The sequence below is a fragment of the Lissotriton vulgaris genome, chromosome 10, assembly GCF_964263255.1.
Source record: "Lissotriton vulgaris chromosome 10, aLisVul1.2, whole genome shotgun sequence".
NCBI lineage: Eukaryota > Metazoa > Chordata > Amphibia > Caudata > Salamandridae > Lissotriton > Lissotriton vulgaris.
The window spans coordinates 716,267,456-716,285,939 of record NC_141698.1 but is presented as its reverse complement, the minus strand read 5'-3'; the positions used below and the strand labels follow the sequence as shown (position 1 = coordinate 716,285,939).

The window sequence follows — 18,484 nt, the reverse complement described above, 5'->3', positions numbered from 1 at the left end:
TGGGGTTTTTTGATGGTGCTGTGCTGGGAGAGAGAGTGGGGAGGGGTTGGAGAAGGGAGGGGGCGAGACCTAAAAAGGCTTTTATAACCAGAAACGTGGATATAGCAGCATGCGTCCTCACCCAGAGTGGTTGGGAAGGGAAGTGCGAGTCTTAGCTCCTGACATACCTTATATTGGAGTGCTGCACAGTTACCACGAGGTGGCACTGTTTGCAGTGTTTGGGGGTGGAAGCTTTAAAAACTCCCCACCTGAAATGTGTAGTCATTCGAATTCATCAGAAGTTATAATCCTTACTGTTTAAAAAGCCTAATGCACGTCTGCCTTGCATGACTGTGACTACCTTCGCAAATAAGAGACCCCAAGAGATGCGTATGGTGCCAGACAAGAATCTCCTGCATTTAAAGTCCGAGAGTAAAGCGAAAGGCAGAACAGCTGCGAGGGGGTGGGGGTGGTGGAGGAGACTCGGGCAGCGACTGGGTTTTAAATAAACTCCCCAGTAGCTAGTGGTAAACTCTTTACGAGGCTTTTAGTTGCATCTAGGGGAGTCTTTGACTTACTGTCTTTTATATTTGTTACCATTTTTATTTGCTAGAATTCGAAGCATCTTAATAGGGCTTAACCTAAGACCGGATGTTCCCTCACATGCATTAATTTAGGTTGCATTGAGCAGTGCGTGCACTTTGCTTGACCCATTGAAGTGCCTGGCTAAATGCTCACGGGAGCTGTGTGCTGATGCACGCGATGAAAAACCAAAGCATGCACTTGCTTGATCCAAGACGCTGATGATGTCCCTGTGACAGTGCCACTTTGGCTGAATGCACACGTACTAGAGTTTCTCCTTTACCTGATGGGTAGAGACTAGTTAGTAACGAGACGCACGGAAAACGCGGTTTTCAAGGTACAACATTCACTCATGATCTTCTCTGTCATAATAAACCAGTGACTGCGCGTAAACCTTGTCCTTGTAGTTGTGATCCAGAGTGGAGCTTTCACACGGAGTAGTTCGTTGTCGGTACAGAGATCACACTGTGTTTGTTGTCTTGCACCCCTGTCTGCCTGTTGTTGGTTGGTTTGGTACTCATAAGGAAAAGCAAAAACCCGCAGATTGCGTACCGGCTGCTTAGTTTGTGGTTACTTTGTGTGTTCAGAGTCGCCTCGACAGATCTTTAAACAAATACCCGCTAATGAAAAGCAGAATCCACGCGCTGCAGCTCATGACAAGACCTCAAAATAAGCGCATTAATGCTGCTTTATTATTAGCCTTGTATAACACAATAGCCCGAGTCACGGCAAATATTGGCAGAGCAGTGCTTCAACCCCATAAATGTGCGAGGCGCTGTACAATGTAGAAGGCAGGGTAAATACATTAATTTCAGTTTGTAAACCCGTGTGGGTGTCTCGTAAGGAGCTCGTTTTTTTTCCTGCTTTTGTAAACGCTCCTATGCGAGTAGGAGGAGGAGGAGGGGGGAGGAGAGTAGGAGGAGGAGGGGGGAGGAGAGTAGGGGAGGCACGGCCTAGCGGCCTTGCAACCAAGAAGTGAGGGGGCGGAGCTGAGGGAGGCTGTGAGAGAGAGAGTGGGGAGGAGAGTAGGAGGAGGAGGGGGGAGGAGAGTAGGAGGAGGAGGGGGGCCAAAAGAGACAAGACGGAGGGAAGGCAGAGAAGGGGAGGGGGGAGGAGAAATGCGACACGGCGGGCAGGGGAGGGGGCGGAGCGGGGGTGTGGGAGGAGTGCGCCTGAGGGAAAATACGCGGCTGGGGGCATGTGCACGCGCTTTTAAGCTCAATGCGCATGCGCATTGAGCTTGAATTTCACGGGCACTGCAAGGAATCGCCACGATTCCTTGCAAGTTGGTTAAAGGCTGTTTAAGCCCCCATAGTCTCGCAAGCTCGATGCGCATGCGCATCGACAGGCGAGACCTAAAAATGACTAAGGGGCAAGCTCTCTCCGCATCTGCACTAGGCTGGCACGGAAAAAGAAAGAACTGGGGGGAGACCGAAGGATGACTACAATTCCCAGGGGCCTCAGCGGCCGGAAGCCGCGAATACCTGCGCCAGGAGGCGCATAAATTACAAGTCAGCCACGGCGGAGCGGGGGACGAATCCTTTGTTTGTTGCCATACTTGCACCTTGCCATAGACGCTTACCAACCTTGGGGCCAAGAAATTCAGCAGCTCCAGTGCCCGCGCGGCCGAGCGCAATCCCGCTCACGGTCTCCTCCCGCCGCCGCAGCTCTCCAACAGCCGAGCGCGGCCGCAGTGGGGGGGGGGGGGGGGGGGGGGGGGGGAGACCAAAGGAGGACTACAATTCCCAGGGGCCTCAGCGGCCGGAAGCCGCGAATACCTGCGCCAGGAGGCGCATAAATTACAAGTCAGCCACGGCGGAGCGGGGGACGAATCCTTTGTTTGTTGCCATACTTGCACCTTGCCATAGACGCTTACCAACCTTGGGGCCAAGAAATTCAGCAGCTCCAGTGCCCGCACGGACGACCGCAATCCCGCTCACGGTCTCCTCCCGCCGCCGCAGCTCTCCAACAGCCGAGCGCGGCCGCAGTGGGGGGAGAAGAGACCAAAGGAGGACTACAATACCCAGGGGCCTCAGCGGCCGGAAGCCGCGAATACCTGCGCCAGGAGGCGCATAAATTACAGGTCAGCCACGGCGGAGCGGGGGACGAATCCTTTGTTTGTTGCCATACTTGCACCTTGCCATAGACGCTTACCAACCTTGGGGCCAAGAAATTCAGCAGCTCCAGTGCCCGCACGGCCGACCGCAATCCCGTTCACGGTCTCCTCCCGCCGCCGCAGCTCTCCAACAGCCGAGCGCGGCCGCAGTGGGGGGAGGAGGGGGGGGGGGGGGGGGGGGGAAGAGACCAAAGGAGGACTACAATACCCAGGGGCCTCAGCGGCCGGAAGCCGCGAATACCTGCGCCAGGAGGCGCATAAATTACAGGTCAGCCACGGCGGAGCGGGGGACGAATCCTTTGTTTGTTGCCATACTTGCACCTTGCCATAGACGCTTACCAACCTTGGGGCCAAGAAATTCAGCAGCTCCAGTGCCCGCACGGCCGACCGCAATCCCGCTCACGGTCTCCTCCCGCCGCCGCAGCTCTCCAACAGCCGAGCGCGGCCGCAGTGGGGGAGGGGGGTCAAAGAGATCAAAGGAGGACTACAATACCCAGGGGCTTTCAGCGGCCGGAAGCCGCGAATACCTGCGCCAGGAGGCGCATAAATTACAGGTCAGCCACGGCGGAGCGGGGGACGAATCCTTTGTTTGTTGCCATACTTGCACCTTGCCATAGACGCTTACCAACCTTGGGGCCAAGAAATTCAGCAGCTCCAGTGCCCGCACGGCCGACCGCAATCCCGCTCACGGTCTCCTCCCACTGCCGCAGCTCTCCAACAGCCGAGTGCGGCCGCAGTGGGTGGGGGGCGGTAGATTAAAGGAGGACTACAATACCCAGGGGCCTCAGCGGCCGGAAGCCACAAATACCTGCGCCAAATTACAGGTCAGCCGTCGCGGGACCGCCCGCGGGCGTGCGCCGGGCTAAGTCTGGGCAAAGGGCGGGCCCTCTGAGGCCCTCAGAGGCACGACGAGGCCGGGCTGGGCCTATACCCTAACGTGTTGCGTAGGATTGTTTGTTCACATTCTTTGTTCCCCTACTCGCCATGGCTGAGACATTTGATAAACCCACACCTGGAGGCGTAGTTGGAATACCAAGGGTACATTAGACAACTATTTCACCAAGGTTGTCACTGATTTAGAAAGGGAGAGTGTTTTGGCTGAACGTAGAGGGGAGCGGCGTCGCTCCATTGAATGTTTGAAAAGTAGACCTCTCTTGGATAGGTTGCCCTACACTACTTCATCTGATGCTATTATCCATACTGAAAACGAGGACACTCTATCTACTGATAATGTCCCAATACTCTTGCGTGACACGCCCCCCCACTTGATTTCTCCCAACACCTCATTAACGAATATTGTATCCCTTCCTGGCGACTCCATTGTAGATACAGATGTGATAGTTGAGCCACCTGTACCTATATCTGAGACCGTTAGGAAAAAAAAGGTTAGGAAACCAGCCATGCCTAAAGTTTATGGCCCTCCACCAAACAAGAGAAGGAAGAGGGGCGGTGAGCCGCAAAGAAGTAAGATTCACCACTCTGACTTTGGCAAGACTACTAAGGCGAATGCAATATCCACATCTACCTTAAAGGCCACTGTACCAAATGCCCAAACCTCAATGGCTCCTACGAACACAGTATTAATTTTAAAATCCCCTGTACTGACTGTATCAACTCCACCAGGTTTAGCTACTCCTCTACATTGTCCGTCTAAGGAAGCAGTGTCTGCTGTCCCTCTTGAAAGTTTTGAACACCTAATCAGGTCATTTGTTTTGCCCATAATAGAGAGGCTGAAGAGGGTGGAACAAAGGCTGGGAGACCTAGAACTGGCTATTAGTAATAATGTTGGATCACTTAAGGGTCCTGTGAAGCTAGTCCCACCCCCCCCCCCCTCCTAGTAGTATTGCCATCTCCCACCCCTGCTGTTGAGATGGGTATAAATAAAATTAGTAAGCCTACAAATAAAAAAAAACAGAGGGCAATACCCCCTAAATCGGTCCAACAAACATTACCACATACTGTCAGCGAAGTTCCGAAGGCAGGGAATAAATGTCTCACGGGAAATAAGCAAGAGGAGAGGGGATCTGCTAGTCCAGCTAGGACAGAGAAGTACAGGGGGCGTCAAGTCGAATTACCCCCTGAAGCGGTTTCTTTTGTGGTTGTCCTCACGGGTGTTCCGAAATTAGAGGATGGTAGGAGGGAAGGGTTCTCCCAGTTAAAAAACAAAACCATGCATTGGCTTAACCAAAACCTACCACTTCCCTTTAATATTAATGGAGAGATTCTGCATGTTCGGCGACTTCCCTGGTTGGGAAGCAGAGTGAAAAACATAAAGGGGGATCTAATTGTCATCAACTTCAGAGATCCCGGGGCTGTTAGATATATTTTTAATTGGACTCCAGGGAACGTTGGTAACTCCATCGTTCCTTGTGACCTGACTTATTTTTACCCGAGATCTCTAGTGAACCCTGTATTCCATCCCGGGGTACTAGCATGCCCGCAGATTAAACCATCTATACCATTTAACAACCAGTATATGATGCAGGCATCTAATCCCATGACCGCTGAAAATGTATTTGGGTGGGAAACCGTACCTTTCAGGTGCCATAGAAATGGAAATAAGAGGATGGACCATTTGGTAGGAAATGGGAGGATGGACCATCTGTTACCATTTACCCCGCTGGAAGTAGCAAACAGGTTCGATGCCTTTTCAGGCTTTGACGATTGCGATTGACAAACGGGAGTCCCTACTAATAAGCGATCTGCAAACGAGAACCAAGATGTAAATGCCAAACTTAGCCCTCTAGTGCAAGTCCTGACATCAGAACAAACTACTCAACCCACCATTGTCATCTCTCCTGATGACCAACCCCCACTGAACTGCGAGCCTGAGCTGGGGACTGCTCTTAGCACCTCCACTATTAATGATCTTTCTGGTACCCTGGACTGTGAACCAACTAAGCAAGATTTGTCGGTTGCCCAGGTCAAAATCCTCTCTTGGAATGTGGCGGGTCTTAAGAATAAACTGCCCATCCCAGAGTGGGGCTCTTTTATGACCTCACATGACATCTGTATGTTGAAGGAAACCTGGGCCTTAAAAGAAAGTAGGGTTCAGGGCTTTGCAAACATACAACATCTTGGCAAGTATGGGTGAGAGGGGTAGGCCCTCGGGTGGGCTGTCTATATGGGATGGTACGCACCTTGGTGCTAAGGCATCTCAAATTCCAACTAATTCAATGGACGTCCAGTGCGTGTTGTGGAGTATGTTAAATGGGCCGGACATTGCCTTGATCAATTTATATTCAAGGCCAGTTAGGCGGGGTCTCGAGTCCGAGGCTATTGAGACCTTGTTAACCTTCATCCAATCGATTGATTCATCCACCGTGTTAATCTTGGGTGGAGACTTTAACTGTCACTTTGAGCCACTCATGGATCCGAATTTGAGCAATCCAGATGAGGTTGACTTGCTGTGGGCTATTCCTGACACATTGATTACCCGGGTCACGGCATGGACCCCTCTGGTTCTACAATTGCAGTCATTCTCGTTAGCGACATAATTACGAGCCTGTAATGGGAGGGTGGAGCCTGATAGACCAGGGAAAAACCCGTTTAATCGATTAAAAACTAGTACCTCAGTAATCGATTATATCTTCATCGAGGCCAGGCATTGGGACAGGCTGCACGAGTTTAGAGTCATTGAAAGATTTGACAGTGATAATAATGCTTTGGTCCTGTAACTTAAACCAGGGAGCTTTGGGTTGAAATGCCAAACTCCGGCTGAACATTTCACCATTGTGCTTTTAATAATAACAAACCATAGGCGCAGGGTTAAATGGCCAGACCTCCAGATGTCCACTAGTAAACTTGCCGAATTATACGAGTCTGTTATTCCATTCATTGAAGACATGGGGAAATCCGACCACCTAGGCAGGGCATCTGAAATACATATTCAATTGGTTGCCGCACTCAAAGACATTCTGTATCCGGTGAGAAAGCTAAAACAGCCTTGAACCGCAATATCTAGATGGTATAACGCCTCCTGCCGGAAGGCCAAAAGGGCCCTTCTTATAGCAATAAAAACCAACAACAGGAGGAAATCAGGGCCCATCGCATCATGTACAAAAAGGCAATTTGTGATGCCAAGAAGGAATGGGAGGCCTCTACGTGGGAGGAATTGGGATCCGCGCTTAGTACCAATGACTTCAAATCATTCTGGTCCATAGTCGCAACTAGATTTAGTGGGCATACCCCGGCACTTGACCCGAATATTGCCCCTTCAATTTGGGAAAGCCACTTTTGCGATCTTTACGGCATCTCTGAGCCTGATGAAAAGCCTGTTACTGTCCTTGAACCTCAGCAGCCTGTAAGCATTAGTGGGGCTGAGCGGGGACGGTTAATTACAGTTCCCCTATGCCCCGCTCCAGTTGAACTCTTTACCCTGGCTGAGGTAGAGACAGCTATAGGCAAATTGATTCCTAATAAAGCTCCAGGTTTGGATAAATTGCCAGGGGATTTGTTTAGGACGCAACCGAAAATCTGGGCCCCCTATTTGGTTGTTCTGTTTAATGGTATTCTACAGGGAGATGACCTGCCATCTACCTGGTTAGGAGCTGAAATCGTGCCTATCTTAAAAAAGGGTTGCCCATTAACCCCTTATAATTATAGGCCGATCAGCCTAATTGATACATCTCAAAAGTTGATGGGGAGGGTCATCCTTGATATGATTTTAGGGTGGATTGAGGATAACGGGATACTGTCCATACTCCAGGCAGGCTTTAGGTCTGGCACCTCCACTCTAGACCAAATATTTCGCCTGCAGGTCCTATACTGGAAGACAGCTAAGGTGGAGGGTGGCAGCCTCTACCTTGTGTTCGTGGACCTGCGGGCAGGTTTTGATCTAGTTCCACGGGAAAAATTGTGGAGAGTACTAGCAGACTTGGGCCTCCCGCCCTATTTGTTAGCCATTCTTTCTAAGCTTCATGAAAATAATTTTTGCCCAGGTGAGGTGTGGCACGCACGGCGAACTCACAGATCAAATCCCTGTTCAAAAAGGAGTTCGCCAAGGGTGCGTATTGGCGCCAACGCTATTCAGCCTCTATATAAATGGCCTTGTGGAACATCTGAATGGTGTGGAAAATAACGAGGCCCCTAAATTAGCTACAGGTAGAGTGCCCGCTCTGATGTTCGCAGACAACACCTTGTTGTTGTCTAGAACATCATCGGGCATTCAGAGAATACTTGATGGTTTTGTGGAGTTCTGCGACCTTCAGGGGCTGGAAATCAATCTAGGCAAAACTAAATTTATGATTTTTAACCCTCCTAAGCGCGTACGCCCAAATCCTGTTTTACATGGTACTCCCCTTGAAAGGGTTAAAACATTTGTTTATTTGGGTGTCACGTTAACTGAGAATTTTGGTTGGAATATGCAGATCGCTAAATCCACACTCAAGTTATCCCAGCTAGCGGGGGGCATAAGCAAGGTTTCCAGGGTGTCTATTTTTAGGCCGGTGTCCCCAGCCCTAGAGAAATATTGCCGTCAGGCCAGGCCGGCAGCGACCTATGTGGCTGAACTTTGGGGGCACAAGCAGATAACGAATTTTAAAAGGGTGGAGCAGTCTTTCATTAGAAATTTAGTGGGGTTACCACCTAGCACGCCATTGATCCCTCTTAGATCTGATCTTGGCATGCTGCCAATAGAGGCGATCACTAGTGCTAGACCAATTATGTACTGGAAGAGGTTGTGGTCAGTCCCTGAACTGGTTGCGTACAGAGCGGAATTTTCTGAGATTTTGCCTCTTCTTAACAAGCATTTGCAATGCAATAGGTCTCGCATTAGGAAAGTTTGAGCTATTGGTATTGTAAATGACAAATTTTTTATTTGTGTTGGTTTTGAAAGTCGCGAAATTAATAACTTTGTCATTTACAATGCCAATACTTTTAACTTTTGCAAATGTGACACCTATAGCATTTGTAATGCAATATGTGTTGTATTTACGTGACTTAGATGTATTGATATTACAAATAACAATGGCTTTTAATGTTTTAAAAAAATTAATACTTAAATAAAAGTAGAGGGAGGGCGATAGATAGAGGGAGGGCGATAGATAGAGGGAGGGCGATAGATAGAGGGAGGGCGATAGATAGATAGAGTGAGGGGGATAGATAGAGGGAGGGCGATAGATAGATAGAGGGAGGGCGATAGATAGATAGAGTGAGGGCGATAGATAGAGGGAGGGCGATAGATAGATAGAGTGAGGGCGATAGATAGATAGAGGGAGGGCGATAGATAGAGGGCGATAGATAGATAGAGGGAGGGCGATAGATAGAGGGAGGACGATAGATAGATAGATAGAGGGAGGGCGAGGTAAATTGGGTAAATGCGGACCCAGGGGCTATTTTAAGATGTTCTTGTATGCATATGAGCCGTTTGAATGTGGTGCAGCATAGGTAGTACATTATATGATCATTGTTGGTAGCCATGGGATAAGCATGTGGCCAGCCAAAGGGTAATGCTGTCAGATTTCCTTTACCCTAATAATAATGAAGTGCGATGGCCTTTAAGCAAAATAAGAGGTGAAATAACTAGATATTAGTACTGTCCCCACTAATGTCTGAAAGTACTAATGCATGCATGACATGGCAAACAAAACCTATTCTGTGGTATGAAAACATTAATCTTTCTTGTTTTTTCCAAAAAGCATATTTAATGCACCTTTACTATGCCGCTCTGGACACGGAGGCTGAGATTTAGAGTGGCTTGGGGCACTAGAAGAAGCACCAATGAGCCACGGTTTAAGTGAGGGAATTCTAGTTTCTGAAAAGCAGAAGAAATCCACTGGTGTATTCTTGTGAGGCAGGCCTGCAAAGAGGCAATTAATAACAGATGGGTGTAATCCACACAAATAGTGAACTACAACACAGTGAGAGGTGACAGTGAGGTGAAAGCTCACAGACATGTCATGCACAGGGTTAAATAGCACTGATGATGGAGTGGTACCGTTAAGAATCCTGCAAGTACGGGGCTGGGGGGAGGGTCGTAGTTTCAGTGAATAATAAATTGAGATCTTTCCAAAGGGAAGGCTAGCAGTAAAAACGCCACTATAGAGAAAAGGAGTGTTGTTAAAGCTCTAGGAATCTTTCAGGGCCTTAAGTATAGTTTATTTTATAGTTAATAACCTAATGCGGGTTTGCATGTTGTGCAAACATTATGTCACTGCGTTTTGCTTCCTCAAACCCAACCGTGATTTTTACTTAGGGTAATGTCGGAAGAACAGCGAGGGAGGATAATATGGCATTAGCAAAATGGAGGGAGCCTTGGCTTCCATCAAAGTATATAAGGAAAATGAAAAGCAAAAAATTACACTCGACTCCTGTCAAAAACGTTGCATGGTGAGTTTGCTGTCCTTTTAAATCTGATTTCGCCACCCCTAACATGGCTGCTTCAAAGGGATGGGAGCCGAGCAGGGACGCGGTCTGAATGGAGGCAAATGGCGGTGAGACAGCCATCCTGGGAAAGAGACTGGCTATCCTAGGAACCTGGACAGTGGGCAGAAAAGAGGGACAATATAGGTACCTGCGAGTCATCATCTTGAAAATAAATAAAACACATCTACGCCTACGGAGCAGTGGATGAATCATTAAAGCGCGCTCCTTCAAACGTAGTTGTTATTATGTCCCGGGCGGAAGTCAGGCAGGCCGGGGGCGGGACGTGGAGACACACCGGAAGCCCGGGCGGGCTCCCGTGAGGTGAGAGCCTCGCACGCACAGAAGGATGAGACCGCCGCCGCCTGCAACGAGCCCTCGCCTGGAGACGAGTACCGGTGAGTGGGGGCCTTTGCTGAGCTGCGAGGGCGGGGGGCATGTGTGTGTGAGTGGGGCGGCGGGGGGCTCTGTATGTGTGTGAGCGTGCGTGCGTGTGTGTATGTGTCTTGGAGTCTGTGTGTATGCGTGTGTGTATGCGTGTGTGATGACTGCGGGGGGGGGGGGGGGGAAGAGTGTGTGGGAGCGAGCGAGTGTCTGTCTGTGTGTATGCGCATGCATGTGTGTATGTGTGGGGATGTGCACGGTGAATGTGGACGGAGCCGACGTGCGCGTGCACGAGGTCAAATCCACAGGCTAAAGCGCGTGGCACCCTCTTGTCCTAATCCCCCTGAAGTCGATGACTATAGTTCTCGAACTGGACTGGAGCATCCTACGGATGCTAGTCCAGCTCGCCCTAAAAACAAAAAGATCCCTTGGCTCCAGCATATTAGTGCTGTTAGCACCCGTTTAGGTTTTCCTGAACTGTGGAAAACCCGTAAGATTTTTTGCCTCGAGATATCCAAGAATGAACTTCTTTCTCAGATACGTCGTTAAACTATCAAACATTAATGAGCTCTGCATCACTGGGTAAGCTGACATCTGAGTTCCTCCTAGTTAAACCAGAACCTAAAGTCAATTTTATGGACCTAATCGAACCCCCAGTTGCTCGAAAGCTGTATCTACAGTTAAGGCATGGCACTCGTCCAGTTAGGTCTTTTAGATCTAAATGGTCAAATCCTAACAATGAAGTTTGCCCAGCTTGTAGCTACAAAACTGAGAATGTAACCCATGTACTATGTTTCTGCCCTGCCTATTCTGCAATTAGAAAACGCTGGCTAACACCCATTTGTAAGAACTTGGGACCTTTGCACTTTACACAGGCTTGTAGGATACTGACATACGATACCCATCCACCCATTGTGTTTGCAGTCCTCTTTATTTATTTAATATGTGGCGCAGGAGATATACCTTTTTAACTTGATTGTTGTATACACAATTTTTCTTAATGTCTTGTATCATGATAACTCTTAGTTTAATTCTCTTTTTAACATTTCATGATTATTTATTGTTTTACTGTCTGTGCTGATGTATCTTATATGCACTTTTTATGGTTGTTCGACCGAAATAAAAGTTATCAACTACAACAGCTAAAATTGTATCCTTCAATTTCTGTGCAACATAAATGTCGTAACCAAACTAAACACTATTTATTTTTAAATATTGAAAACAATCTGTGTACATGCAGGTGTCTCTTAGTTTTTTGAGTGTGGTACTAAAAACTTGAAGTTGTGATTACAAAAGTCAAAGTGAGTAACTTGATATATGCTTCAAGTTGCAATTGTGTATTTGTATACCTTGTGTTACCAAGTTCGCTTTCAAAAACAGGAGGTGCAGACAAATCTAAGGTGCACAATGCAACTCTAATAAACACCAGAGAACATGAAATTAGGTGGCAGATTAGCAGTTGGATAGATACCTGTTTGTGGACTTTTGTGAGTTGTTCAAGGTTATTCTCCAGAAAGGAAATCTTCTGTTTCTGTGCAGCACTGCCTCCGGTGTCATCCGAATCCATCTCTGCACTCTGCAAAGCATAACCAAACTTCTTTTTTGTCACTATCAACTGACAGTGTAGATTTCTACAATCTAAAGAACTTTAAAAACTAGTAATTCAGGTGCCAAATGCTCCTGGAGGAAATCATACATGATGCTCCCAGCAGACAAATCTCAGCCCAAAGTAGTATGAAGCAATCTTCCTTATTGACAAGTGAGTAGTTAGAAGCATACAGCGTTAGCAAGCCATTTACTCAAATGTATTCAATCAAGATAGACAATCTACAAAAATGTCTTGAAATGTAAACAAGCTTAATATAGTTCAAGTAATGCATTGTTACAGAAATGTGGATTACATTTTAGTTTTGTGAACAGGGTACCTTTTTCACTCTTGTAGCCAAGTCTTGAACAAAAAGCTTCCTAAGGTTGTGCAGCGTCTGAAGTTCTTTTGCCTAAAAAATAAAAACGATCGTCATGTTATAAATTATCTTTATAGTAACTTTAACCCATTCCATAAATGGTAAAGGTGAAAGCCATCACAAAGTCCATTCAAAAGGAACAATACGTTGGCAACAAGCAAATCATCAGCTTCTGGTACACGTACAGTCTTCATTCCGTTTACTCAACTACAGACAAAAAGTGAATACTTAGAGGTAAAAAAAAAAAAGAAATATATCTATATATCTATCTATCTATATATATATATGCCGATATGCATTCGCCACCACTGTTTGTACTGCCCATTAAAGCATGATGTTTTCCGTCGACTCGCCTCTGATTCTTCTGTTGTGGAGGGATGTGATGGCATATTCTCTGCACTAGCCAGGGGTGCAGCATAGATGGCCCTGCTGTATCAAGCGACCCGGACAACTACTGGCAAACCAGCGCTGCCTCGCAGCGACTTTGAGGCTCGGGGTACCAAAATGCCTGGTGTCCGCCACTTTTTTCAGGACGGCTCAGGCGGAGTGAGGTATTTTACCTCCAATGGGACGCGGTGCTGCCGTATGGCTGTCCCTGCTGAATCGCTATCCTGGACTAATGGGCAGCAGCAGTCCGAGGGGACCGAAGGAAGGCTATGTGGACTTTGGCATTACCCTTGTTATTACCTCACCACCTACCTGCACATTCCTGACAAGCCTGCTTAAACTCGACATGCATCCCCCATATCGCCGACCCAAAGGCATCCATACATTGCATCTTGGGAGTTGGAGTTCATGCATTCACCACTACAGCCAACAGGTGAGCTGATTCAGCACAGGGGAGGAGCTTACAGATCACTACAGAAAGAAAAGCAGGACTTTGGCATTAAGATGAAGAATACCACGCAGTGCAGGGCACTGAGGAAGGCTTGATGCCGAAATGCATTCGCCACCACTGTTTGTGCTGCCCAATAAAGCATGATGTTTTCCATGGACTCCCCTCTGGCCTCTGATTCTTCTGTTGTTTGTATTGTGATACAGAGAGCTGACAGTCAAATGGCGGGCAAATTCTGTCCTTTCACTATCAAGTAATGATGAACAGGTTAGGTACCTTCGGTAACACTCTTTCTGGTAGAGCCCATCTAACCGCTGAGTCTTCACTTTTAGATTATTTCCGCAGGTGTCAGACTGGATTTGAAAAATCTTCAGCAGTATCCCTGTGTGCTGGTAGGTGGTGCCAGCAGCTCCACGCCGGCCTGCGCCAGATGGGACATGCGCCTATAAATGAGCCATCCTTGCACAAGCATCAGTTGTTTTTTTGGCATTTTTGATCCCGCAAACGCGGTGCCAATCAGATTGGTTATGACCAGTGTGAAGATTCCTAAATTGGGATTTTGTTTCAAGAAAAAACCAGTTCACAGAAAGGGGCGGGTAAGTGAGAAATCTGCGGTTAGGGTCGCTACCAGAAAGAGCATTATCAAAGTTAAGCAACTTGTTCTTCTGATAAAGCCTTGTAATCACTTATATCTCACCTTCTGAATAGATACCCAAACAATACTTCCTACGAGGTGGACTCAGACCAAAAAGTCCTGAAGGATCAAGAAGGCAAAATGCCCCTCCCAGTAGACCGTATTGCCTTGACAATAGTGCCTCGTGAATGTATGGAGTGACACCCATGTAGCAACCTGACATATCTATAACCGGCACCCTGCAAGCCAATGCAGTTCTAGCAGCCTTGGCTCTAGTTGAATAAGCTTTCAAGCCCTTGGGGGCTGCTTTTTGGCCAGTGCGAAGCCGATCTCAATTGAGAATACTATCCATAGCAAGTTGGTCCTTCACTGCACAGTCTAGCTTTTCGGCGCATCAGTGAACTTGATAAAGAGCTGACCATCCACCTCTGGTGGTCTTTTGTCTTTTGTATGATCGACACAGAAGCTTAGAGCTCTTTTCGGATCCAACCAGTGAAGCCTCTCTTCCTCCTTAGAGGGGTGAGGTAGAGCAAAGAACGCCGGAAGGGGGATGTTCTGACCAAAATTAAACTGAGTTACCACCTTCGGGAGGAGGGAAGCTCAAGTCTGCAGGACCATCCTGTATGGACAGAACATGGTGTAAGGGAGGTTAACAGAAGGGGACTATAACTCACTGACTCGTCGAGCTGATGTTATCGCAAAATTAAAGTCTTTAGGTTAAGGAGCCTGAGAGAACAACTCTGGAGACCTCAAAGGCGCACACATGAAGAATGAGAGGACCGAAGTGGAGTGCCATTGGGGCATGACAAACAGAGAAGGAGGAAACATATGTTTCAACCCTTTGAGGAAACCCATAACAACAGCATCTCTAAATTAAGAGGACCAGCCCATCAACCATATAAAGGTCAAAAGAGCTGTCAGGTACCCTTTTAACAGTGCCCAAAGCAAGACTTTGCAGGGCTAGAGACAGCACAAACAACAAAACTTTGGACAGCTTTGCATGGAGTTGCATGGAGTGGGTCAATCTGTTTAGAAGAACACCAGGCCACAAAGTTGTCCCTATGGCAGGCATACAGATTTGGTCGAGGGACGCCAGGCTGCCAAGAGGACAGCAACAGGAGGAAGGTCAAGAGCACTAAACTGTTGCCACGCATTGTCAAAGCATTGAGGTTGCATAAGCCCAGTGGAAGACCCTGTCCTGCTGCTGAGACAGGAGATCCTTCTGAAGGGTTAGCCTAATCGGAGGATAAGTGTCTGTGCCCAGGAGTTTGGGTTACCATATTAGTGCCCAGATCAAAACCACTAGGATGACTTGGGCTCAATTGGTCCGGATATTCTTCAGAACTTGGAGCAGGAAAGGTATCATTTGGAAAGTCGGACAGGTCTTGCCACATTCAGATATGCCAAACCTTGTAACTGGGCTTTTGTTGCAGTTATATCCCCAGTTTTTTGCCCCCCTTTTTAGCCACTAGATACTGATTTTCGACTCAGACAGTGCACTATGGCCTGCTAACCATATCTTATGCCACCTTAAGGGACCCACTCACAAATTCCACACAGACTGCCATTGCAGGCTGCGTGCCACGGTGAAAACCATGAGTGAAAACATGACATGGCACACTCCTGTGTCATGCCAAAGTCACTGCATCTAATATATCACCAATACAGCAGGCTTTTTAGCCTTAAGGCAGGGTGAAGTATATTTTACGGTAGCACATAACTGCATGACCTGTGATGTCTAGTTCACTTACTGGATACAACAAGTGAGCTGGGAAGCCATCTTAAGGTATATACAGTGAAGTGATCAAAGCGATTTGCCCACCTAAATAATAGCTTCACTGAAACATATGGTGTTTGGTATCAAACACCTCATATTAATAAACCCACACTGATTCCAGTAATGGATTTAATAAAACATGAAACCAGAGGGTACCCTAGAGGTACCCCCTAAATCCTACCAGCCCTCTAGTGCGATGGCTGTGGTGCAGTCCAGCATGACACCACAGAGGAGTTTCTGACCCCCAGTGGTGAGAGTTCAGGCTCTCAGGGGGGTCAGGAACAATATCTGCTCTGATGTTTTACACCTCCTCCAGGAAGGCTGATAAATGAGCGTTCTAAGAGAGGTAGCATCAAAGTGCCCACCCCCCTTGACCAGGGCAGAGTAAGGAACTCTGGGACAGGGTTATGCCCACTTCCCACAGGTAGAGGTCATAAGGGGGGAGGGCGGGTAGTAATGACTTCAGGGGTAAGTAGCCCACAGTGGACTCACCAACGCTGCCTGAAGCCTCTTTGTGCAGCCCGTCTACCGCCAGTGTCTCCGGCGATGAAAACCCGATGCCTCAAAACACCTCTGCACGCGGCCTTCCTGGCCCACATCCCCAAGCATCAGGAGACCTGACTCCCATTGCTTGTTCAGCCTCACTGGTCTCCCAGTCCTAGCTTACAGCCTCTTTACAAACGGACATTTCCTCAAGAATGTGGCTACCTTAGCACCCAGACGCCCCAGAGCGTCCAGAGGTGACCTGTTGGTGTGGACATGGACCTTGCCCCATACTCACCTTAAGTGGAGGAGATTGGTCCCGTAAGTCACTGTGAAGTGCCCAAATGCAGAACATGTTTTCCCCCATAGGATAACATTGGGCACTCGTTGCTGAAAAGCACCTCAGCACCCGTCCGCTCCACTGCTGGTGCTGCCTTGTACCGTACCCTCTACTTGCCTTAAGTCCAGGTGAAGAGTCAAGAAAGTCGTTCAATAAGCAAATGCAGTACATGTTTTTCACTTATAGGATAACATTACCGCTCCCAAAAATTGCACTGTTTAAACATTTGAAAACTGTAAACATTCATACCTTGAAAAGTACTTGCCTGACTCGGATAATCTTGGTATCTACATTCATATTAAAGTATGTTATTTTTTATAAATTAGTGTGAGATTGCTTTACTGAGTGTGTCTTACTTACTGCCCTTGTGTGTGCAATGAATGCTGAGCACTACCCTCTGATATGCCCAACTGCTCACCCACACTGCCACACAAGAGAGCATTTGGGGTTTAATTTGTGCCTCTGAAATTCCTTGGGGTTTGCCTTGACACTTTACACAGAATACCTTTTTTTGGTCCATTATATGAAGAGGCATCTTCCAACAAACCTCCGGACACAAAGGGAACAATATGTTGGTAACAAGCAAATTATCAGCTTCAGGTATGTATGCAGTCCTCATTCCTTTTACTCAACTGCAGATGAAAAAACAAATGTTCTGAGGTAAAAAAAAAGGAATCTCCCTTAATTGTGATTCTACAGGACTGGCATCTTTCATGCAGTCACATGCCTAGAATATGCAGGGGTAGGGGGTAGTTTTCTGGGCTGGAGGGATTGGGTGCAGTTTCCTGGGCTGGGGAGTAGGGGGTAGTTTTCTGTGTTGGGGCGTCGGGGTAGTTTTCAGGGCTGAGGTGTTCGGGGCTAGTTTTCAGGGCTGAGGGGTCCGGGCTAGTTTTCAGGGCTGAGGGGTTCGAGGCTAGTTTTCAGGGCCGAGGGGTTCGGGGCTAGTTTTCAGCTTTCAGGGCTGGAGGAAGTCAGGGTTATTTTCAGGGCTGGAGGGGGGTTGGGTAGTATTCAGCGCTGGGGGAGGGTCAGTAGTTTTTATAAGGAAAATGCTACTTACCAGTATGCATCTGTTCTTGGCATGTAGAGCTGCGGAGTTGCACACTGTGCATAGATCGCCACCTAGTGTTGGGCCCGGATGTTTGCAGTTTGTTGTTGTCCTGAAAAGTTCTTTGAAAGTCAGGAGATAGGCGGCGACTCCTCAGGACCACATTGTGCATGGGCATTGGTTCCATCCCCAGATTGTTTTTTCGCCATTAGGGAAATGATGGAGCTTTGCAAGAAAAGGAAGGATGCTCATGTAATTTGTATCTAATTAAGATAATACTGGAACAGACAAGGGTAGCCGGGTGGGCATGTGCAACTCTGCAGCTCTACATGCCAAGAACAGATGCATACCGGTAAGTAGCATTTTCCGTTCGAGGCATATGAGCTGCAGATTGCACACTGTGCATAGATTGTATAGCAGTACCCACTCTTTGCGGCGAAAACCCCTATCTGTTGCAGTAGTTTGGAATAATGTTTTGAGAACAGCCTGGCCCACATTCGCTTGTTGTTTTGTTTGCACATCTACACAATAGTGTTTTGCGAATATGTGCGGTGTAGCCCATGTAGCTGCTCTGCAGATGTCATCTAGGGGAATGCTCGCTAAAATGCCATTGAAGCCCCTATTTTTCTTGTAGAATGGGCTTTAGGAGGAACAGATAACATATGTTTAGCTTTGTGATAACAAATCTGTATGCATTTGACAATCCATCTAGCTATCCCAGATTTTGAAATGGGATTACCTTTGTGTGGTGGTGAGAAAGACACAAAAAGTTGTTTTGTCTTATGAAAAGGTTGAGCTCTTTCTATGTAGTATAGCAATGCTCTTTTCACATCTAATGTGTGAAGAGCTCTTTCAGCTACGGACTGTGGTTGCGAGAAGAAAACTGGCAGTTCCACGGATTGATTGAGATGGATAGGAGAAATGACTTTGGGCAGGAATTTTGGATTAGTATGTAGAACAATCTTATTTTGATGCATTTG

At 47.5% G+C, this 18,484-nt stretch overlaps 1 protein-coding gene across 1 annotated transcript in view; it reads right to left on the bottom strand.

Annotated features, from left to right (window-relative positions):
• The window catches only part of KIF5B (kinesin family member 5B), an 862,770-nt gene that overhangs the window by 108,876 nt on the left and 735,410 nt on the right, over window positions 1-18,484 (bottom strand). The window contains exons 22-23 of the mRNA XM_086941550.1: window positions 12,349-12,420; window positions 11,895-11,999 (exon numbers count right to left, since the gene is read on the bottom strand). Of these exons, the coding sequence (XP_086797676.1) occupies window positions 11,895-11,999; window positions 12,349-12,420 (177 nt within the window). The remainder of the gene's footprint in view (window positions 1-11,894; window positions 12,000-12,348; window positions 12,421-18,484) is intronic.